Source organism: Sprattus sprattus (genome assembly GCF_963457725.1).
Source record: "Sprattus sprattus genome assembly, chromosome: 2".
NCBI classification, from domain to species: domain Eukaryota; kingdom Metazoa; phylum Chordata; class Actinopteri; order Clupeiformes; family Clupeidae; genus Sprattus; species Sprattus sprattus.
This window is the reverse complement of record NC_137921.1, coordinates 64446034-64471033: the sequence shown is the minus strand read 5'-3', so window position 1 is coordinate 64471033 and position 25000 is coordinate 64446034. Positions and strand designations below refer to the sequence as shown.

At 48.4% G+C, this 25000-nt stretch overlaps 1 protein-coding gene across 5 annotated transcripts in view; it reads right to left on the bottom strand.

The window, feature by feature from the left end:
• arid1b (AT-rich interactive domain 1B) overlaps positions 1-25000 on the bottom strand; it is a 64102-nt gene that overhangs the window by 26017 nt on the left and 13085 nt on the right. For 4 of the 5 annotated variants that reach the window (XM_080860593.1, XM_080860590.1, XM_080860592.1 and 1 more), the window contains exons 4-5: positions 2383-2626; positions 492-581 (exon numbers count right to left, since the gene is read on the bottom strand). In XM_080860593.1, the coding sequence (XP_080716719.1) occupies positions 492-581; positions 2383-2626 (334 nt within the window). Of the gene's footprint in view, positions 1-491; positions 582-2382; positions 2627-24356; positions 24468-25000 lie in introns of all 5 variants that reach the window. The other variant, XM_080860594.1, reaches the window with a different exon arrangement.

The following is a 25000-nucleotide window of genomic DNA, read 5'->3' as shown; positions in this document are numbered from 1 at the left end:
GGAGGGGTAGGGGTGGCTTGGTATCAAACCTTGATGCTTCACAGTGTTGGCACGTGAGCCACAGTAAGCAAACAAGCAGGCAGCGGTGGCTAAGCTGCCATCATTCACCGAGCTGGAACGGCCAAATGGGCCGATGGCGAGCGACGCAGCCCCTGACTGTGGGCTTGAATTAGCTAAGAGCGGCCCGGGAGAGCGGCCCGGCAGTGAGGCCCGGGGGGAGGCCTGACAGGTGGTCGTATGTCAGCCAAATGAGCCCATTCATTTGCCATGGCAGTGGAAAACGTCTGGAAGTGGGCGCATTGACTTTGACACACACACACACACACACTCACGCAGAACCATTAATGCAACATGACTGACATTGACACACTGGTGGAGTTGCTTTATTACCTGGAAAAAAACATGACAGGTCTTTTGGGACTGAGGGAGGTGTGTGAGTGTGTGAGTGTGTGTGTGTGTGTGTGTGTGTGTGTGTGTGTGTGTGTACTCACCTCTCTCCTGAGACATGGGTGACTGACTCAGAGTGGAATGGGAGCCCACATCCGACATGTTTCCAGGGGTTTGTGGGGCCATCTGAGTGCCTGCAGAAACGCACACACAGACACACACACACACTTTGAAATACACCTTCCCACACCTGCGTTCCCCAGCTGGAACACCCAGACCATATCACACACTCCCAGGCTTAGGCATTCGTGGTGTCTTTTAATGAGTCTTTTAGGTGCTCTGATATTCCTCCTAGGTGTGTGTGAGTGTGCAAGTGTGTGTGTGTCTGTGTGTGTCTGAGTGCGCTATGTGTGGGTGTGTGTGTGTGAGTGCGTTATGTGTGTGAGTGCGTTATGTGTGTGAGTGTGTGTGTGTGTGTGTGTGTGTGTGTGTGAGTGCGTGCGTTATGTGTGTGAGTTCGTTATGTGTGTGAGTTCGTTGTGTGTGTGAGTTCGTTGTGTGTGAGTTTGTTATGTGTGTGTGAGTGTGTGTGTGGCATGCTCTCTCCTGCCATGGATGCAGAGATCACACGTCAGAGCGGCGCTCCAGTCTAGGGGCTAATGACTGACTCCTCTCCCAGTGAGGGGTGAGGGCCGTGACGCCGGCACACGGAGTAAATGGGTCTCCCACCAGCCTCGTTATCCACACCCGGAGCACACGGACCACAGAGAGCCAAAGAAACAGCAGCTCAGCTGCTTCGAAAAAAAGAAAAAAGGAAGAATGAAAAAAGGGATGTAGGGAGAAAAAAAAAAAAAAAAGAAGTCTTCTCTCCACTGCACTAGCTATAGCTATCAAATCAAACACGACCCTGAGCTAACAATGGCCAGCACTGTAGGGGAGAGTAATTGTGTTAAACTGACTCCAAACTGCTAACAGAGTTTGGGAAACTATTTTAATGAGTGAGCAGCTTGTTTGGCCACTCGGGTGGGGGGATGGATGCTGCTCTGTCCTCTGACCCACCGGTGTGTGTGTGTGTGTGTGTGTGTGAGTGTGAAAGGGCTGAACAGTAGGGGAACACACACACACACACACACACACACACACACACACACACACACACACACACACACACACACACACACACACGTCAAACTAGCGTGCACCCCCAAAGGGCTTGGCCCCTCTGTCATCATCCATGTGTAGTAAGTCTGGACTGGTCCTCCCTAGCGAGACCCCTGGTGTGGTGTGTCTGTACCGGCCTCCCCGGAGCTCCAGCGGGTTCACCATTAAAAGACTGAGTCTGCCTCCTGGGCTTCTCCACACAACAGTTACACACACACACACACACACACACACACACACACTCACACTCACACTCACACAGAGAGACAGATACACACACAGTTTGACAACAGTTACCCAGCCACCGGTTTGTATAAAGACCTGAGACTACTGCTGTTCGCCGATGGTGAGAACACATCCACACCATTATTTACACCAAGACCAAGAGATGACTGCAAGTAAACAGTTCATGGCGGCATGAGTCTGAGTAAGCAGCAGTGGACAGCTGGCGAATAACTTCAGAAACCAACAGGGTCAGGAAGTGTGCATGTACTTCTCCATGTTACAGTTTCACACCCAAAATTCAACAGGTCCTTATAACAAAAGTCCAAGTCAAAAGGTTGCTGGGGCGATGAGGTTTGAAAACATAAAATTTTTTAAAAAAAAAATCAGAAGATGTAGTCTATTTTATGCTTATTTGGAAGCCTACGATGTTGATGATTGGAGTGCCGTCAATTTCACTTCATGATATGAAGCCGATATAAAACATTATATATCGGGTTGGGTCGGGTCGGGTTGGGTCGGGTCGGATCGGGTCGGATCGGTTCGGGTCTGGCCCCAGCCCTGGATGGAGTGTTACCTGTCTGATGAGGCCAAGTTTGAGGGGTGACCTACCTGGCCCGCTGGCTGGGGATATGGGCCCGGAGCGGGAGTGGCTGGAGCCCACGGGGGAGCCCACGGGCGAGGGCGAGGGCCCGCTGCGCAGGCTGGAGAGGCGCGGCGAGGCGTGGGGGGAGAAGGGCGACCGGGCGGGGTTACTCTGCTCGCCCTGGCTGCTGGTGGAGCCCGAGGCGCTCACCGCCGAGCTGAGGGCCGCGTCCGTGCCCGTCGGCAGGTCATCGATGGAGCCCGACAGGTCCTGGAGACGGAGAGAGAGAGAGAGAGAGAGAGAGAGAGAGAGAGAGAGAGAGAGAGAGAGAGAGAGAGAGAGAGAGAGAGATTGTTACTATCTATGACTTTTTTTATTTCATTTATTGTATTATTAATATTATTATTTATTTGTATTAATTGTGATTGTACATTTTATGTAAACATGCTTTGGCAACGTTGTATTGTATGCAGTCATGCCAATAAAGCCTTTGAATTTAATTGATTGAATTGAGAGAGAGGGGGGAAGAGAGAGAGGCTTAGAAAATGAACGCATCCTCAAAAGAGCACATATTAAAAACAACCTGCTACCATCATCATGTGTTGTGCACTTTTCTACTCCTGCTCTTTTGAATAACAATAATACAAATAACAACAATAAACGTAAACGCTACAGCAAATTTCGGCTGTTTTCCACTTTCAAGATGTAAGATGCCTTGACACTTTCAATAGAAGCACTATCTCGTCTTCAGTCCTAAATTCTACATTTTAACAGAACAGCAGATGGAAATGTGTGTGTGTAGTACAGTGCTAAAGAGTCCCCACACGTCTGTGTGTGTGTGTGTGTGTGTAGTACAGTGCTACAAAGGGTCCCCGCATGTCTGTGTGTGTGTGTGTGTGTGTAGTACGATGCAACAGTGACACAAACGGTTTAGCCTGCTGGAGGATATAGGGACACAACCCAGACTACTGCTACTACAACTTCAACATCCACTGCATTTGGACATTTTTTCATGGCCATCTCAAGATGAATGACACGGTTTTTGAAAACAGTGTCGTCCCCCCCGTCCCCATCCCCACCGGTAACCCAAGATGGACAGCGGAGAGTGGAAATAGACAACGCCGTGTGCTCAACCTTGAGTGTGTTGGATATGGGGCACCGTGGACGGGCAAAAGGACTCGCGTGTCAGACTGGCTTGAGTCCAATGCGCCACATGTCGAGGGGGCTTTACCGCCCGACGCTACGAGTCCACGCTCTCACACACGCTCTGCCATTTCACCCCCCTACTGCTCCAAATAGCAGCGTGGCACCGGCGGGTACAGCTGCTCCTGACTGGCACTCCGCACCTCTCAAGCCTGCCGCTGCCACGGGGGGGGGGGGCACACGGGGAGGTGATAACGGAGAGAGCTGACCTAAATGCCAGGAGTAAGACTTCCTACCGGCGCTATTATTACACTTCCTCTTGTGGTGTCGAGAGTCAAATGATGCTGCACTGAGCTGATATCTGGCATACATCATCTTTCAGTAACGACATCTGACAAAACAAACCTCTCAAGGTTTCAAAATCATTTGCGAAACGTCAACGGATGGTGATGATTATCAACCTCAAATAGTCACTGTGCGCTGTGAATAGGCATTAGGGCATAGTTTATCATTACTATCCACCACCTGGTTATGAGAATGAGAAATCTACTCCAAAAATGATTTCCTAAATCAAGGTTTATTTTAAGTAATAGTGACTGATGTTGGTGAGCGCTTAGCTTTACACACAGCCAGGAGTGATGAACCACAATCAGCACTAGTAAACCAAATCATCCTTTCAAATAGGCTAGTTTCCACTTCACTTCCACTGGCTTATTTGGTGAAACAATGTCTCCAAGGGGTGTGCAGGCAGCTCCTAAACCGAAAGCTTGCCATGTGCTCCTGTGCTCGCCCAAGTAAAGAGGGCAGATGTAACGTTCCTTCACTCATCACACGTGGCTAAAATAAACACTAATGCATAGCTACTGAAATATCGTTGACTTGCGTTGCATCAGCAATGTACACATAATGCCAGGAGGTATTTTTCAAATTTAGTAATCTTATCTGTTCTGCACAATCATTATTGGCCCTGACTGCCACATTACTGTTGCCACACACACACACACACACACACACACACACACACACACACACATATATTAGTGTACTGGGCCCCTGTGAGCCCATGCAAAAGAGCTGTTAAGTGTGCGTGGTGTTAACTAATAATGAGGATAATTAAAACCAGTTCCTCTGTGGTGTTAACACAACACATGTCACAGTCTAAAGCGTGTGAGTCTATGCTTGTTGTGACAGGAAATAAAGGAACAGAACACGTGTGTGCGTTCCAACTGCGCACATTTTACACAAAACAGTGTATTAAAAATGTTGCGCTGGCGTGCGTGTGTGTGTGTGTGCATGCGTGTGCGTGTCGTGATGTGTTTCGCTCATTTTCCACAAGCTGTAGCGCTACATTGGCCGTGTTGTTCCACTATCACTGGTAACGGAGGCGTCTCAGAGGTCCTCAGTGCCCTGTGCATATATATGGAGAGTCAGGGTTTTAACTGGGAGGTGACATCACAGCGGAGCGCTCCCACTGGCTGAACTAAAGGGCGCATCCATGGCAATGACCTGATTCTGGGAGGCATGGAATGTCTTGCCGGGGGACTTGGTGCTTGGCAAGAAAACAGGACTGTAACTGCAAATAAGCTCACATGCTCCTTCATCTAAATGGATTACAACCGAAGTTTAATACATGACCAACTTTTTTTTAGACCTACTTATTCAAAATATGCTACGCTTGTTCAAAAAGAATCATGCAAACATGTGTTTTGTGAAGCTAAAAATGTTTACTACTACTGACTACAAGCTACATCGCTCACAATTTACCAAACTTAACAGAAGAATGTGGCCAGGCACATTTATCAAGTATAGGGCTGTATTATTTGATTGTACACAGAAGTCTAAAAGTTATTATTTTTTATAACGAACGAGATTCTACCGTTGTGGTAGGTATATTACAGAAACCCTGAGTCCCCCTGGGTTTAATTGTAACAATCGTACAGCAGTCATCAAAACAAAAACTCTCTTAAAAAAAAAAGGGCTCTGCAATCTACAGCTGAAGTTTCAACACGGTCTACGCGTATTAAAGTATTCAATATTATTACATTAGGTCCAGTGACTTAAAGAAGGTAGTAACTTCACCAACAGCACCATTCATAGTATGGGGTAATTACTCATGCGTGCCTATATGGCTGAGGAAATGAGTTTCACAGGTAGAGGAGGATTTATGCCCAGTGAAGCCAGCCCATTGGGGAGCTAAGTGCCTCACCACCCACACACTTCAGCCTGAATTAAAACTGGCCACAACTAATGGTTTCAAATCATCAACCTGGGTCTCTATTTAATCCTGAGCCATGGCACAGCTAGCTTCTGTGAGATGTATTAAAGCATGATTAGTCAGAGTAGCAGTTATTCCCACACTTAAGATGCCTCTTGCAAGTTTTTAATACACACACTAAACTCAACACACTCCAATGCTCATTCTTCAATTCCTTTGGTCTACTAGGTTTTTGCATTCGGCACTACACTAGGGTAAAGCTTGAAGACATGCACAAGTACTTGCAACAACCCGAATTTGCATTGCACAAGTAAACATGGATGATTTCAGCCCCAGAATATCTCTAGCATTCCACACAATTTCACAGACGTCAAGTCAAAATGACTCAAGCCACATGTTTTTCCCTCCTCTATTTTGAATGGTGCCAGTGCAGAGCAGTCTTCTCTCTCTCCTCCTCCATCTCCTCCTCCTCCTCCTCCTCCTCCTCCTCCTGCTGCTGCTGCTGCTGCTAGGTAACAAAGGCCAGGCTGCCTGATTTACCTCCCAGAATGATTCACCTTCATTACAGCTCTCCTTCTGTCTTTACGTAATTGATGAATGCAATTATTCAGCCTCATTGCCCATTCAGACTTCAGCTGAACTCAGGGCAACCTTCACCATCCAGCCCCACACCCGCGTTCATACATACATACATACATACATAAACATTCTCCACCAGCTGAGCAGAGGGCCAGATTATTAAATGAATCCTGTCTGTCTGATAAGTCGCCCCCTCTTGCTCTTGTAAGCGCTCCTGAAGCATCTACCCACTTGTTCTATCTGCACGGAGTGGAGTAGTTGTTGGCACGCTAACCATTCCTGAGTACACATATGAGGCCGGGTCCATGACTGTCTTCCCCACACTTCACTCAAATGCACATCCTGCACTCTTTCTGAAGAAAGAGGAACTTGCAGACGTTATAACGCTATTTTAAACATGAAAGCTCGGTGGTACTGCCTTAACAATCTCAATGACTGAAGAAATGAATGAACGTCTGCCTAGGATCAGAATACCCCTCATCCTCTACACATCATAAACCTTAATCCATGGGGCTGCAAGTGGTGTGAGCAAAAATAAATTGGATTGTTAGCATTTGAATCAATTTGGTTTTATAAGACGTATTAAGGCACGAAACTTGATCAAAATGATGTACAGACAGGTAATCATCGGAATGAGCTTGTTGCCTTCCCATTAAAATTCCCTCAGGCCACACTTGACACTATGTGACAAAATTGAACACTTTCAAAATGTTTTTAACACACTCACACAAACGCACACACACGAATATTAACACAATGCAAAGGGTTTAAAGGGGCAAACAAGTCGCTCAATACTGAGACAAAAAACAAAGAAAAGAGGACAAACTGGGGGAGAGACCCTTGAAGTCCACCCTGTGATGAATTAAGCCCAGTGAGGCTCCATCCACACTAACGTATCACTTCTGCTACAGTTACGCCTCGCGTCCATACTACTCTGGAGTTTTCCAGCCACTAAAACAAAGACTTTTGGAGATGCTGCTGGCCTCTTTTTAGTTGAAAACTCTGGTCTTGTTGTTTAGTGAAGACAGGCAGAGACAGAGGTTTGGGAAACTGTGACGCAAACACCCACGTTCGCCTTCTGACTGGGTCTTATCAGTCTTGGCGTATCCTTCTCTAATTTGTCACGCTCCAATGACGTGACCCATTGGGAGGGTTTTTTCCCATTTTGAGGCCTGTTAGCATGGACGGGAGACAATTTCAGATACGGAGCTAAAACGCTTGTCTGGACGGGATATGGTTTTCACTTTAAATCGTCTATGAAAAGATATCAGCGTGGACGTCGTGTCCTGAGAGAGGAGAGACTGAGGAGACCCACTCCAGACAGAACGAGTGGTAAAAAGCGGACTTGCTCTCCGTCACCTATCAGCATTCTCCCTGTGGAGCCCCTTGGTAGTTAAGCAAAGAGCACTCCCACCCCCCCCCCCCCCCCCCCACCCCCCTTGGGCTACCAGGGGAGCAAAGTACCTTTGAGTAAAGCGGGGGAGAGAGGGGGGAGGGGGTGGGGGGTTAGTCTCGGTCTCAATCTCACCTGCACCCCATCAGCTGAGGGGATGATAGTGGCAGTAAAAGTTCTTAGAAAGTCTTAACCCAGACACACACACACACACACACACACACACTCGCATATACTCACATCACACAGTATAACCCACATTTTGTCTCGCTCCCTCTCAGTTTTATACACTCTGCGTGTCTTTATCCTCTCTCAAACACACACACACACACACACACACACACACACGCACACGCACACGCTGAGTGAGGAATACTGCTGGCCCCCTGCAGGGAGGCCTGACAGTCTGAGACGAGGCTGACATATTGAGTCTGACGAGAGCCCTCTCGAGACAGCAGGGATGAGATGCCCTGTGCTCCAGATTACACAACAGAGACAGAGAGGGGGAGAGAGAGAGGGGGAGGAGAGGAAGAGAGAGAGAGAGACAGGGAGGGGGAGAGAGAGGGAGAGACAGAGAAAGAGAGAGAGAAGGAGAGAGAGAATCGCAATAAGAGAGATGATTGTACGTCACACTCCCAGCTGTCTGCTGTGCCTCTTAATGAAAAGTTATGACAGGAGCTCACATTCCTGCATGCGCTGGGAGACAGAGGTGGCTCTCCTCAGTGGTGGGGCCCACAGCCTGCCCATGAGATTGATGGACAGGCAGGGACAGGGGGAGGGACACACACACACACACACACACACACACACACACACACACACACACACACACACACACAAACGTGCACAGGGAGATTACACACCCCTCCATCTGGCCCCACTGGGGCAGTGTGTGTGTGTGTGTGTGTGTGTGTGTGTGTGTGTGTGCGTGTGTGAGAGAGCTTTAAAAGAAGAGATGAATGAAGCTTTGCTGCTTTCAACACACAGAAATCACAATGACAAAGGGAGAGGGGAGAGAGAGAGCAGGATCCAGAGGGAGTGGGGAAGGGGAAGGGAGACAGACAGACAGAGCGAGAGAAGGTGAGGGATGAGAGAAAAAAGATTGCAGGTGCTGGTGAGGCTGAGCTTGATGATGGAGGAGTATTTCCTTAGAGTGGAGGAGTGTGTGAGTGTGTAGTGTGTGTGTTTCCTTAGAGTGGAGGAGTGTGTGTGTGTAGTGTGTGTGTTTCCTTAGAGTTGAGGAGTGTGTGTGTGTAGTGTGTGTGTTTCCTTAGAGTGGAGGAGTGTGTGTGTGTAGTGTTTGTGTTTCCTTAGAGTGGAGGAGTGTGTGTGTGTAGTGTGTGTGAGCCCGTGAGTCTTTGCAGTGTGTGTGTGTGTGTGTGTGTGTGTGTGTCTATACTGACAGTTATATACATAAACATAAGAAAGACTTACAAAGGGAAAGAAAAAGAAAACAAAAGACAAGCAAAGGAAACAGGAGTCACACAAATATTTCACATATTTCTTCACTCAACATTTCAGTCATTTCTACAGCAACTCGGCTCCCCAGCTAACTAACATTAGTTAACTAGTTAAACTTGTGTTGACGGAAGACGGTCAGCACAATGCTGAATGGCACACTCTGTCTTTTTAAACTTCATGATCGCACAATTAACATAGAAATTGTATCTCCCCAACCGCTGTGCACGTCAACTTTCATCAAATATGAACTTACAGCTGCCACTGCTAAATACATAGGAGGCTAAAACCAATAACTAGCCAGGTGGCCGTATCCAGATCAACAATGCAATGCTTTTCTTATCCAATCAGAGTAAGAGACAAACCTGGCTCAACTCAACTTAAAACTCACCCCAATAACTAGCCAGGTGGCCGTATCCAGATCAACAATGCAATGCTTTTCTTATCCAATCAGAGTTAGAGACAAACCTTGCTCAACTCAACTAAAAACTCAGCATCTGTGTCTGTGCCCTAGAGCAGACAAAAAAATGTGTGTCTTTTTAGTCGATTTTTGCCGAGCGACACTTATAAATTGACCTTTACTTTTCCCACATTGCCCGTCCCTTCCATTAGGCTCCTGATGCCAACAGGTTGGCGTGAGATTGAGTGAGTCACTCTCTTGCGTACACGGACACACACGGACACACACACACACAAAGACACACACACAAATACACACACACCACTCCATGCGTGTTGCCACTTAGTTGCCATTAAATATTGAGTGCTGACAGGAGATTTGCCTGTTGTGAGCTGATGTCACCACCGGCGCCCAGACTTGTGCCACTTATGCCTGCAGTCACTGTGGCGATGTCGGCCGATGCTGCTGATGTCAGCAGGTGACACATTAGGCATGACTCCTCATTCCACAGCTTATGGCACTAACCCCGCCAAACCACCACTGACACACACACACACACACAGACACAAACACACACACACCAGAGACACACACAGACACACACACACACACCAGAGACACACACAGACAGACACACACACAAACACACACACACCAGAGACACACACAGTCAGACACACACACAAACACACACACACCAGAGACACACACAGACACACACACACACACACACATGTACACACACACACACACACACACACACACAAGGCCTGATGACAGCAAATCATGTCTGAAGAATGCAGCATGTGGAGGAGTAATAGCAACACACTCCCATGACAGCACAGCCAGCAGCAGCCTGCCAACAACTGGAGGTACAAATAAGGAAAGAGGGGAAACCAATCATAATCATCACAGTGGCCTTTCCAAAAGAGAAAAAGCTTCAACAGCCTCTCATGAGATTTGTGTTTTTGTTGTTTTATCTATATGCTTTTTGTGTTTGTGTGTGTGTGTGTGTGTGTGTGTGTGTGTGTGTGTGTGTGTGTGTGTGTGTGTGTGTGTGTGTGTGTGTGTGGGGGGGGGGGGGGGTTCCACTGGCACTGTGGTTTGGGTGAGAGGGGGGCGAGGAAGGGGAGTAAACAGACAAACAGAGGCAGCAGGAGGACAGGAGGAGAATGATGTGGGACGCCATTAAAAGACATTCATTACCTCTGCTGTAAATCAGGGGGAAAAAGCCTGATTAAGGAACTTTAATTGGCTCCTGCAGCCCCTCTTCCCAAGGCTACTACATGAGTAGTAGAGAGACAGGGAGACAGAGAGAGATGGAGAGAAGAGAAAGACAGTGGTGTCCCTCTCTCTGATCCCCCACTTTCTCTGTACTGGAGGTGGCACTATGCCAGCTGGCTCCTTTGTCTGCTGCCTTGGTAACAGTTACCGGGAGTCTGGTGACGGGCAGATGCATGTGGGGAGGAGGATGGGGGCAGTGGGGGGGGGGTTTATGCGGGTCCCCCTCATCCTTATTTTCTGGGCCGAATCAAAGGGTCTAGACGGCATCTGTCCCTCAGACAGAGGATATCTGGCCTGACAGCCTGCACATGATGAAAAGGACTCATCTTTTCTAATCAGTGGAGCTGCATGAATCAGAGACTACAAAGTCAAATTACAATTCCGCCTTAAAATCAGCCAACCTGTGGGCCCCCCCCCCCCCCCCCCCCCCCCCGAAAAAAACATCCCCCTGCACATGTTTCAGAGCGTTCTGAGGCATTGCTGATGTCTTTTTGAGTCCTGTGCGTTACGTACGACTGATGAATGGGGGTGAGGGTTGTGTTGAGGCAAGGTCTCACACACACACACACAACCCTCATGAATGAGCCTCCATGGTGGACTCACTGGAGCAGCCTCTTTTGTTCTGGGTGTGTTGTTGACAGAGAGGCAGGCTCAGATGGAGAGAAAGACAGGGGATGGTGGGGGGGGGGAGGGGGGGGGGGACGACGACGCACACAGGGGCACACTTCACCCTGGAGAGCATCGCTCCGTCTCTGAATGACATGCAGACGTTCTTCTCCTTGGACACTTTGAAATGGAAACTATGACCAGGCGCACACTCTCTCAGAAGAAGGGGGGAAAAGAGGAGTGGGAGGAGAGAGGGGAGGGAGCAAGAGTGTGAGAAAGTGTGTGAGTGTGTGTGTGTGTGTGTGTGTGTGTGTGTGTGTGTGTGTGTGCGCATGTGTGTGAGAGGAGAGAGAGAGAGAGAGAGGGGGAAAGGCAAACTGGGGGAGGAGGAGAGAAATACAGCTGTAATTAGTTTTCTTGTCGAGCCGAAGGTGGGTGAGGGAGCCTGTGTGTGAGAAAGAGAGAGAGAGAGAGAGAGAGAGAGAGAGAGAGAGAGAGAGAAAGAGAGAGCGAGAGAGAGAGAGACAGAGAGAGAGAGAGAGAGAGAAAAAGAGAGATGGCAGACACCGAGGCTTGGGGGCGAGCTTCAGTCTGTGACCCACTAATCTGATCTGGGCTAAAAGACCGGCATTAATCTCTCATATCCTGTGAAGTGGCACCGGGCCCCTGGAGGAAGCAGCTCCTCATTGGTTCGCTCACCTTTCCGTCTGGCTCTACAGGCCGACCTGATTGGACCCTAGAGCAGATTTCTAAAAGGTCTTCCCAGGGTCACCACGTGGAGTCTGCTGACAGTAAAGAATGACTGACCGGCTGGGTTAATATCCCCCCGACAGTTTTGGGGGTCAGAGTGTAACACGTACACATTTCCGCTCAAGGTCCCCGCAATACCTTTCTCCTTTCTCCAGCTGAACACAGGACCACTCTGTCAAAGCAGGGGCCTCATACCCCAGGTCGTCCAGGTCAGCCGGTGATATATTAGAGTTTGCAGTGCTGAGCTGGAGGAGAACTCCCCTTCAGGGACGATGAGACAAAGCAGCGCTGGGTCAAAATGAACGGTGCCATTATAACACAGCCTTCAAAATAAACATGCTGGCCCTTCATGCAGGGGGTCACAGATATGCTGCTTGACAATAAACAGCCTTCATTAAAGAGGTATTCTGGTGCTACACTTCATCAAATGGGTTTAAGATGTTTGTTTAAATGCTTCGAGTCAGCATGAGGCCACCTCATAGGCCTCCATGAGCGATACATAAGAAACCCTAATATTCCTCTACTGCTGCTATGGAATATTCTCCACTAGTTTATTACAAGGATATTACTTCCATTCCCTGGTGAGACCTGGGCCCGTAACTTTGGGAATCCTCACTGTTTTGACTGAGAGTAATTCACAAAGTCACTTAGCATTTAAAGTAACACCCGAGTTTGAGAGAACTAAATAACAAAACAAACAGAAAATGGACGTTTCTATCATTCCACGTTACAATGTTGTTGAATGCAGATGCAGAATTACTGGACCGATGTCGTCCCAATCGTGAGGGAATAATTATTGTAATGGACGAAGTATGCCACCAACCAACCGAAACAACCCACTCAGTGCCAACATTAAATCGGATGTTTTATAAACTAACTCCTCTCTAGACAAATGTGCATATATAATCAGCATATTTGTTATTATGTTATTATTTAATTTGTCAAATATGTATTAACTTATCACTCTTTGCGGTAGACTATGAAGCACATGCCTACTCCCCAGCCTTTTAGAGTAAGCTGGTCTTTGCTGCTTTGTGAATATAATTAACGAGAAAACACAGAGTTAAAAACGTTAGTACTCTTAGTGGTATGATAAAATGCTTTGTGAATACGGGGCAGGATCAATCAATTGAAAGTTGTTTTGCAAAAAGAATATTTGTGTGAATAGTGTGAATAATTCATAAAACTTAAAAGAGAATGGCAAACGCGTGGTTCTATGCCGTCACGTGGTGTAGGAAAGTTGTTTCATTTTTGAAGGCTCCATGCAATTGGGCACTACCCCAGCAATTGTAACCCATTGAAAAAACTCAAAAAGCCTTAAAAAAAATTCTTAAGACAATATATTTTTTTACATTCAGCATTGAATTCAGCCTCTTTTTAAAACTATTTTAACAAGCAGAGCCTGCACACATAATTACCCTCCCCCCCAAAAAACAGGACAGATAACACTACTACATCTACTTCAAAGGCCTGGCAGATTATAGACTAAAACCCGGGGTACACCTCAGGCTTGCCCCGCTAATGCTATTCTCCAGGCGTTCCCCGTCACATGCAATCTGAGGCGCTTTTATTCCAATCAATGTCAGAGTGTTTCCTTAATGAGCGCTACTCGGAGCTAGCGCTGCCGCCTCCTCCTCCACTGGATTCATGTCAAGGTTGCGTCTCCCAGCAGCCAGACTGAGGCTGAGGACGCTGAATGAGGCTTCTTCACAGCGGAACTCTATCGAGAGCACGTCTCAAATGTGCCTGTGTGCCGTGAGTATGCGAGAGAGAGAGAGAGAGAGAGAGAGAGAGAGAGAGAGAGAGAGAGAGAGAGAGAGAGAGAGAGAGAGAGAGAGAGGCTTGACAAAAGAGATCTGGGAAAACAAAGCGGATCAAACACACATGCACCACTCACGCATAGAAGCGTGCGCACACACACACACACACACACACACTACTCACGCATAGAAGCGTGCGCACACACACACACACACACACACACTACTCACGCATAGAAGCGTGCGCACACACACACACACACACGCACTACACACGCATAGAAGCGTGCGCACACACACAGACACACACACACACACACACACACGGCTTGATGAGCTGCTGATGAGATTGCTGGGCTCCCTGCAGCAGCTCAGAGAGGGCTGTGCACAGCACTGGGGCCTCTATCTTTCCTCTCTTCCACCCCTCTCCCTCCCTCCCTCCCTTCCTCCCTCCCTCCCTTCCTCCTGCTCTCTCTTGTACTCCTCTGCCTCCAAGGACCAAATCCAACCAATAGAAACACAGCTGCCCATCCCCCCCACCCTAGCCCTCCACCAATCAGCTTCTGCGCCTGTCTGCTTCCTCAGCACGACCGTGGTCCCTGACAGAGCTCCGCTCTCCTCCCCCCTCCTCCTCCTCTTCTTCTTCTTCTCCCCTCCCCCCTCTCTTCCTCTCCTTCATTTTCCACCCCCCTTGTGCTCGTTCTAATTATGGAGAACGAGCCGCAGCGCACTGAGGCTGCCGAATCAAAGAAGCGAGGGAGAGGAGAAGGAGAGAGAGAGAAAGAGAGAGAGAGAGAGAAACAGAGGGAGAACGAATGTGTGGGGGCCCACACCACTGACAGGATACAGAGCTGCCTCCAGGGCTAGAGTTGGGGGGGGATGGGGGTGGTGGAGTGGGGCGGAGGGGGGGTAAACAACACTGCTTTCAACCCCAGAGTAAATTAGAATGCAGTGTGTGTGTGTGTGTGTGTGTGTGCACAAGAGAGAGAGATTAAAAGACAGCGGAAGGTGGAAATGGGAAAGGGAGAAACGGAGAGTGTGTACGTCAGCATGAGAGGGCCAGTCGTGTGTGTGTGTGTATGTGTGTGAGTGTGTATAAATGTGTGTTTGGAGTGTGTCATCTCTGCAGCTGTGGTCTGGAAAGGAAAGATGTAACCCCCCCCACCCCCATTCCAGCCCCCCCCAACCATCCCAGTCTTCACTGGGGAGCAGACTCACAGAGAGAGGGGAAGAACAGAGGAAAAAAAGATGAGTAAAAGAAACAGGGAAAGAGAGAGAGAGGGGGGAATAGGGGGAAAGGACATTAGGGGAGACACACAGCGATATGAAACAGCAACAAGAGAAAGGACCGTGTCAGATGGCAGGAGAGATGTAAACCACCCAAGCTGAGTTTGTAGTTTGTTTGTGTGTGTGTGTGTGTGTGTGTGTGCTTGTGCGTTTGTGTTGCAGACACACAGGGAAGAGCATCAGAGCATGGAAGAACGTTCTGCTCCCTCTCACACACACACACACACACACACACACACACACACACACACACACACACAGCTCCCTCCGCCCACTCTCTTGCCTTGCGCTGCTGGTTTATTTATTGCTGTGAATATTCAGCCTCAGTCTTCTTCCCCCCACCAAGGCTCTTATTTATCTTCTGCCTCATATTCTCCCACTGCTTCCATCTCTCTTCCTCTCTCTCCCTCCCTCCCTCCCTCCCTCCCTCCCTCCCTCCGTCTTGCTCTGTGTCTGCAAAGCGTTACACACAGCTCTCCCTCGTGAGCGCATTACTGTGATCTATTGTTTGCAATTCTGATGCTTTCGTTCTCTTTAACCTTTCATTTTTCGAGGGGAGATAAAGAAAGAGATAAAGAGATGGAGGTGGAGGAAAGAATAGAGTGTGGTGGCAGGGTGGCTAGGCTCGTGCACCAGCCCTGAGAGCCGTGAGAGCACTGCGCGCTGGTGCATGTGTCCAACATGGACGTGCTCTGGAGAGGCTGAATACATTTATTTCAGGCATCAAACTAATAGTGCTTTGAAAGTGCTGTGCGGTGGCTCCTTGTGACTGCTCCCTCTCCTTCCTACTTTTCTCTCCGTTTGGCCTCCTTTCTCTCTTCCTTTCTCTATTGCTCTCTCTCTCCCTCTCTCTCTCTCTCTCTCCCTCTCCCAGCCTGTTTCTGTACGCTCACACAGCCTCTCCCTCTTTTTTGATTAACGCCAGGGAGGGGAGGCGTACGCCGCTTCCGTAATGAGCAGAAAGTCACATTCACTGCACTGGCAGAGACAGGAACAGACACACACACACACACACACACACACACACACACACAGACACACACACACACATCACAGGGCCTGGGCAGCCAGCTCTCTTCAAACCCTCCACACCGTGTCATTAACTCCTCACACTTTCCTTAAAAGCCCCCCTAACCCTACCCCACCAAAAACACCTGTCTGATGCTCATGCTTCCCACTCCCACTCTGTCTCTCTCTCCTCTCTTGTCGCTGGGCATGCCGGTGTGGCCATGTTTCTGAATGCCCAGTGGAGCGAGTCTTTACTTACTTTCATGAAGGAATCACTCACAGTCCCTCAGAGGTGAAACCTAAAGCTCCTTAACAACACTTCCAACTGAATTGGCGGTTTCATTTACTATTCCTTTATGTGAGAAGAAAGACAACATGAGACAGGAGAGTAAAATAAAAAGGGTTGGGGGGGGGGGGGGGGTCCGGGGTGGTTGTCTGTTCCAGGACTTGTGCCAGGTCCATAATATGAATATTGTATTTCTTTTTAAAGGGACTACTTGATTAAATAAATAGGACTGATGGTAGAGAGCATTTCAAATTCCCTTTTAATTTGAGATGTTCATGGGGGGGGGGGGCTAAGCAAGGCTTCAAACACGCCTTTACACGCTCACAAAAAAAAGCAGACGCTCAAACGCACGAGCAGGAGCACTCACACATGCCCACATTTCACGTTCCAACCCCAGACCTAGGAACAGAGGAAGACACGGGAGAGCAATGGAGAGGAGTTGTAACAGATAAAAGAGGAGAAAAGAAATGCATCAGTTTCTGACACGTCCAAAATACTTCCCAGCGTAAGAGTAGAGGAGAAAAGCCATCAAAACCACAAAACTGAAAAGTAGTTGACCACAAAAAGCTGAGAACTTGGTTGTCAGCTGAAGTGTATTGCAACCCCCCCCTACACACACACACACACACACACACACACACACACACACACACACACACACACACAATCTAATCCATTTGATTACGCGACAAAATACCAACATAGGGTAGGTAGGGTAAAATGATACCCATGAGGACTTACTTACTCACACACACACACACACACACATACATACACACACACACACACGAAATCCCATCTTTCTGTGTATCCTGCACTGATGCGTCATGTCACAGATAGCTGAGTGGTCCTTCAGTCTGAGCTCATCTGACCACAGCGGCGGCTCCACTAAGCACCCAGTGACAGAGAGGGGCAGTGCATGCTGAGGGGGCGGGCTGTGGTGAAGAGGTATTAGAGAGAGAGAGCCAGGGCTGGCAGATCTGACGGGTCTTAATGCCTCAGCTCCTCGCTCATCTCTGCTCTGTGCTCGTCATGCTGGCCTGGGGGAGATAAGAGCCTGGTGTGAGGCTTTGGTGTGTGTGTCAGCAGGGCGAGCGGGGCGCCTGGAGATACAGGCATTCAGTTGTGGGGCTCACTCAGGAGACTGAGGTGTGTGTGTGTGTGTGTGTGTGTATGAATGTGCTCTATTGCCATCTCTATCGAGAGCCGGGTGATCCTTCAAACACACAGCAGAGCCTTTTGTGTCTGTGTGTGTTTGTGTGTGTGTGTGTGTGTGTATATATATGAAAGAACAGGGAAAAAAATATGCCATGCAAAAACATGTCTGTGTGTCAGTGAGTGAAAGTGAGTGTGTGTCCGTGTGTCCATGTGTGTGTGTGTCTGTGTGTGTGTGTCAGTACGTGAAAATGAGTGTGTGTCGGTGTGTCTATGTGGGTGAGTGTGGGTGTGTGTGTGTGTGTGTGTGTGTGTGTGTGTGTGTCAGTGAGAGTGTGTGTGTGTACGTGGGTGAGTGTGCAGGTACCACAGGTAGGCAGGGGGATCGATGAGGTCTCAATATCAGGACTCCCACAAGCAGAACACACAAGCAGACACACACACACACAATCAGACAATATTCCACTCCCCACAACACACACACAAATGTCAAAGTTTGGCATCTCCTTTCAAAGAAGGATAGGGGGAGGAGGGGGTGTGACAAGACAGACAGACAAGAGTAAAAGCTGACTGAAATGAAAAGAGCATGAAGACGGGCCTGGGTGAGTGGCTGTGACAGGTGTGCTGTGAAATCTCACGTATTCTCGCTGCTCAGAGTCACGGATCACAAGAAAACAACACAAACAGGCCTTAAAGAGAAAATGCAAAAACAGTAGAAAACTACCCACCTACCTCTACCCACTTACCCACCTACCCCTACCACCTACCCCCCTAGCCCTACCACCTACCCCCCTAGCCCTACCACCTACCCCCCTAGCCCTGTGTTACCCTATGTGCCAGTGGGAGCGTGACATGAGTGACAGTGTGAATAACACAGAATGACACACACACTGTCTATGCAGGTTTCCGTGTATTCTGCGGGAAAAACATCTCTCCTCTTCGTCTCTATTCATAATCACACTGTAATCACACAGCCTAGGATGACTAATCAGGCTCGCAGAACCAAACCTCTCCGGTACGTGGGAGAGAGGGGGGGCATGAGGAAGAACAGCCTGAAATGGAGACACAGTGGCAGAGAGACAGAGGGGTCAACGCCCAGAAAACAATTAAGAGCAAAGGAAGCGGTGAAACAGCAGGACCAGAGAGAAAAAAAAAAACTACTGTAAAGAGATTTAGACATTTCATTCGGTCCTTCTCATTTTGCCGAGATGGCCGCCTCCCACTGTTCACCATCTTGGAGCGCTGGATGCGATGACAAAACAGCGTGCCGTCTCGCTGGAGCGCCTTGATTAAAGCCCAGCAGCAGCCTCACAGGCCCATGGGCGACGCCCTTTCATTACCGACGGGGTGGCAATATACAGGGCTTTAGGAGGGGAGGAGAGGGGATGGATGGATGGATGGAGGAGAGGAGTGTTGTTTCCTCTGAGTGTCATCCCTCGTCTGACTCTCTCTTTTTCATCCAGGTGCTCCACGCCAGACATGCCTACCCCTGCTGCCTCCTCTATATTTAACACCATCAATCGTGGCTGGATAGTACACTAAATCGACGCCTTGAGGGGCGTCTCGACACCTGTTGTCCACGAAGGCTCCTGAATTGCGGAGTGTGTAAGCCACTCTGGAGCGCAGTGGGAGGCCACACACCTGTAGAGTTTCTCGGAGGTTCTGGGGATGTGTGCTTTGAAGCGATGTTCCAGCAGGGGTCCAGCGGTGAGCAGGCCTATCTCTCTGTTCCCTACTCAGAGTGAGGCAGGCAGGGGTCCAGCGGAGAGCAGGCCTATCTCTCTGGTCCCTACTCAGAGTGAGGCACACACACACAAACACACACACACACACACGCACACACACAAACACACACTATCTCTCTGTTCCCTACTCAGATTGAGGCGGTACATCAGCACTTTATGGAGCCTCTCAGAACTCACAGCAGAGGCCATCACGGCCGCAGCGTCACAAGGGGAGTTGACACCGGTGCTCGTTTCAGATTCGCAAGTTCATTACGCTCGTAGGTAAAGCCCCCCCCCCCCCCCCCCCCCCACCCCCCACCACTCCGTCCGAGACACGGTGTACTGTACATGGGGCTTTCTCCCACAGTGCTTGTAAAAGGCTTCATAGACTTTTACCTGCAGCTTGTGCGAGTTAGTTTAACTATAGAAAACTACCAAAAACAAAACACAGGGGGATCTTGTGCAGGAGCAGAGTTCGGATCATCACTACAATTTTGACGCAGCAAAAAGCCCGAAGGCAGATTGCCTGGCCTTGCACCAGCATCTACATCCCTGTACAACACTGTTGTACGCATGCCGACACACACACACACACACACACACACACACAGACACACAGACACACACACGTGTACGGTGGCAATCTTGCGGCCCCCTGTGAGGCACCCGAGAGGCCTGCGTCACCGGCACTCTAATAGGACACTTTCCCATCAGGCACTGGGGCTGGCAGATTAGGGCTCAATCAGGACCCCGCTGTGGCTAGGCCAACAAAGCCATCACCGCGCCTCAGCACTGCACTGCTGCACAAATATGCTCCGAGTGGTCTGAGTGGGCACGGCTCTTTCAGACAAACTCATCTTCTTTTTTTTAAATAACGTAATTAAACATTTCTTAATCTCCCTCGGGATCAATAAAGTATCCATCTATCTATCTATCTATCTATCTATCTATCATAATGCATGCCAGCATAATAAATTGAAACAACTCATTCAAAATAATTTCACTGCGATATGCAGTTGTAATGATGAATGAAAAGTTCATTTACAGATAACACTGGCAATACACACTGGCAGACATGTAACGTTACACATTCCGTAAGGTCTCGTGACGCTAGCCAAGTACAGTTAATGTAAACAAATTATTCCTTTTGGATTTACACCCCCAAGTAAAGAAAACCTGAACCTGATCAAACGGACCAGCGCTTGGGCTGGTCAAGGACCAGTTGTAGACAGCTACAGGGCAGGAAGTGCGACCAAGCCACCAGAGGAGTGACCACTCTGGCTCACTCGCCCACTCCCTCTCAAGCCCTGACCAGGGTGACATGCACGCACACTCATCCACACACAGAAGGTCAGTCAGTAGGCTATGGATATGCTATAAACTATCAAAAACCCCTAGACACTCTCAGGGGTTCGGCAGGGGTCAAGACACACACAGTATAGCCCGGTTCACACTAGCAATGTTGGGCCGTTTGTATACATACCTACGTTTTGAAGAAATCATATTTTATTTTTCAAATTACGAAGGGTTCGGCGAATGCACTGATGAAGCTTGCAGGGTTCAGTACCTCCAAAAAGGTTAAGAACCACTGCCCTAGACAATGCAGAAAGGCTGTTGGCTAATTAAGCTCAGGCTCCTTGATCGTCTGTATCAAATCGTTAGCCTTTGAATGGTAATCGAAGCGTGGGGCCAGTGAAGATTCACACCTCTATTGGGTGCCGTCTTTTTTTTAAAAACACAGATGTGTTTAAATATGAATTTATTTATTTAAAAAAATGTTCTTGTCGCGATCATTTCGGTTATCCTGGCAATGAACAAGTAGCACTTGAGGTCAATCCTCTGCCCTGGATTTCATTGTGAAATCAGTGCTATGCACTTCAATCAGTGTGCCAGTGTGTTAACTTCAGAGACTCCCCCCCCATAAAGCAAGCTCCAGAAATGTGGAGCAGAAAAAACTTTTCCATTTCCTGACAAGCTTTTAGAGGTTTAAAACCACAGTTAAAAGTCTTTTCAATGGCATCTAACAGCCCACTGGCACCGCACCATTTATCAGAGACAGTCAGCTGTGGGGGCAGGGGGCGCGGGGGGCAGACCTGTCTATGGTGAGGTCATGTCACCTAGGAGAGGGCCATAGCAGTATCCACACTCAACCCTCTAGTAGAAAAAGGGGCGTTCTCCCCCGTAAGCTCTGCCTAAATCCTGTCACTACGACTTTGGGTTCTTATTCTTCACAGCCTTGTCACTACAGCCGCCGCGGTTTCACAGACCTGGCGAGGAAGAGCCCAACTTGGCTGCACACTCGTGAGAGAGTCTTTTCTTTCTCCCTCAAAAAAAGGGGAAAGGAGAGAGATGAAAGGCAGTGGCACCCGTTAAACATCATGTCAGATTTCACAGTGATTCTTCCATTAAGAAGCGTGACACCTGGAGGCTCCGGGGAGAGAGTTAAGCCGGGCTGATTTTAAAGAGAGCGAGGCAAAAAGGGTTATGGTGCAAAGAACATGCTGCCATTGCCACAGCGCAGAGACCATTTTTTAACAGGAAGAAAATCATTTCCACTCCTGTGCCAACTGTCAGGTGTGTGTTTGCTCTGAAAAGGTGTTTGGTGTTCTTCCTGATCGGTCGTCCTAAACCCACATAGGACATATTTTACAGCAATCACATTAGTTGTACATAGAAACATTGTAAACAGGTTGGGACTGTATATTTAGCAAGAAAACTGCTCCCATTCTTTCAACTTATTTTTTTCCTTTTTGTCATTCCATTCCACCTTCATTTATGCTGTTCTCGCAAAGTTTCTAATGTTTTTTTTTAACCTTCCTGTTTCCATTAAGACTGAAAACCAAGGCTGCTATTACAAATTCCATTAGATGAAAAATGTGATGCTGCATCAATCAAAGACCACTCACAGGCCACGCAGCACACAGTGAGTGCTGTTACTTAATGCCGTTGCCATGGCAGCCAAGTCCCCCCCCCCCCCCCCCCCTTTTTTTCAAAGGCAGACCTCAGCCTCACACAGCATCCCGAGGGAGCGGCGACACACACGATGGGAAGCGGACTCCTCCAAGTCTCTCGCTCGCTGAGTACAAACCAGCCGAGTCGAAAACGATGGCACTTCACTATGTGAAGCACAGACACCATCAGCGATCAAATGAATTAAGATCCCCTGATAAATGTATTTATGATACGTGAACCACCACCTTCCTCTATCCAAATAATAGTATCTTAAGTATCTAAATATCTAAAGCGTAAATGACAAACAGTGACGAGGAAGCCGTGGAAGGTCGTTCTAGCCACTGGTGCTGCACCACTGAAACTCTGGCACAACATGTCTTGATTTATTCCATTGTATTATGTTTATTCTATTTTATTTTGTTTATTCCATTTTATCTTGTCTTATTTTATTATTCTTTCAATATCTAATGCACTAGGTACAGCACTTTGGTCAGTGCAAGCTGCGTTTAAATGTGCTCTATAAATAAACTTTATTTACTTACTTACAATGATTTAGCTTTATGACTAGCTTATTTATGCAAATGTTTGCTTTACCCATCCGGCAGTGATGGTTGGTGTTTTAGTTTCGCACTGAACTCAAAAACGCACATTTTCTCAGACGCATTTATCAGGGAGATGCGAGTAGCCAGACAGAGCTTCGCTTCACTAGGCTTAAGCATGACAGAGAATCAGTCAGCTGGTGATAACTGGTAGTAGATTGTTTGAGGCGGCAGGAGTGAATGATAGCATGTTAAAGCAAGCCTGATCTCCCTCTTCCTTGTCCTTGGCTAGGGTTCAGTGGGGCATTGTGCTACACCGACACACACACACACAGACACACACACACACACACACACACACACACACACACACAAAAACACACTCACACAGTGTGAGAGTGATTTTAAAATAGAGCATTCAGGATGACATAAGCCTCAGCCCAAAGCTTTTAAGAGAAACTCAAGTGTTACCTCAGCTCCACCATTGGCAGCCTGACTGCACTCTGAAACAGATAAACAGACTGACTCAATCAACATAAGACACTGATGCCCATCCCTGATTCATCCAATCCACCTACTGGTGTAAAACTGGTGTAGCTACACAGTTTTAAAGGGTATCTGTCTGAATCTGGTCATTAGAAAGTCAATGGCCAGTAAACAATCCAACAAATCTGCTCTGAGAGGATGTGTGTGGAAAAACTAGCTTGTGAGAGAGGTGGGCGACGGGATAGGCCGTGGAAGCAGTGAGCCCACCCCCGATTGACGGCTCTCTCCACCAATGGTGTGCCGACAGCTCAGGGGTGCAGAGGCAGAGCAGAGGAGGCGCTGCAGCAGAAGAGGAATGCATCGAGCCACAGTCTTTCTCTCTTCTCTTTCTCCCTCCCTATCAATCGCTTTCCTTCTCTCTTCTTTCATTTCTGTCTTTCTTTCCTCCACTCTGAGTCTCTCCCTCTACTCATCCCTCTCTCTCTCTCTCTCTAGTAAGTTTGCACAGGGTCTCCCCTTGAAGCTGAGAAACGGTTGAGTGTGACGGTGGCTGAAGACTAAGGCCTCTGTTGTCACAAGACCAAGAGTAGATGCCGCCATTTTATGTCTGGAAACTGGCTCAGCTACTGGGCATGTGGCTCTAGTGAATCAGACAAACCCTTTACAACCCCAAAGTATTTCTCATCCCACGGAAAACAGGAAGCACACTGTGTACAACTCCTTGCCTGTTCGCACCAAACACAACAGGGCTTACAGAATGCTGCTTAAAAATATAAAAGAGCTCTCCAATTCTCATAATAGGAACTACAACGGGTCTACGCCTGTGGATTCAAATATGCCACAAACCAAGGCCTCAGGACACCGTTGTTGGCCCTGCTGTGCAAAATGTCTGCCATGTGTAGTAACCTAAAGGAGGTCTGCTATGGCAACCTATGACAGGCATGGTCCTAGTATGGGATGGACCAGGAGACTCACAGGGAGGCTGGAGGGTCTGTCCTGCCGGGTGGGGCCAATCTCATCATGGCTGGGCTTCCCTGGAGGCAGCGCTGACTGGCCCCTGTTGATGAAGCCCTCCTGTGGAGCATCCTATAGCGAGAGAGGGAAGAGAGAGAGATAGATAGAGAGGGAGGGATAGGGAGAGAGAGAGAGAGATAGAGAGAGAGCGATAGATAGATAGAGAGGGAGGGAGAGAGGGAGAAAGAGAAAGAGAGAGAGAGCGATAGATAGATAGATAGAGAGGGAGGGAGAGGGAGAGAGGGAGAGAGAGAGAATGAGAGCGAGCGATAGATAGAGAGGGAGGGAGAGAGGGAGAAAGAGAAAGAGGGCGATAGATAGATAGATAGAGAGGGAGGGAGAGGGAGAGAGGGAGAGAGAGAGAGAGATAGAGAGAAGCAAAAACAGAGGTAGTGGAGGAGGGAGAGAGAATGGGAGACAACCGTGCAACAGGGTGGAGAAGGCGAAGATGGAAAAGAGGAGAAGAGAGGGAAAGGATAAGAGTGAGTGAGTGAGTGAGTGACGGAGAGAAATGAAGGAGTGAAACAGAGTCCAACAGAAAGAGGGAAAAGAGAAGCAGGCAGACAGAGGAGAAAAAAAAGATAGGGAGGAAAATGAGCAATTTG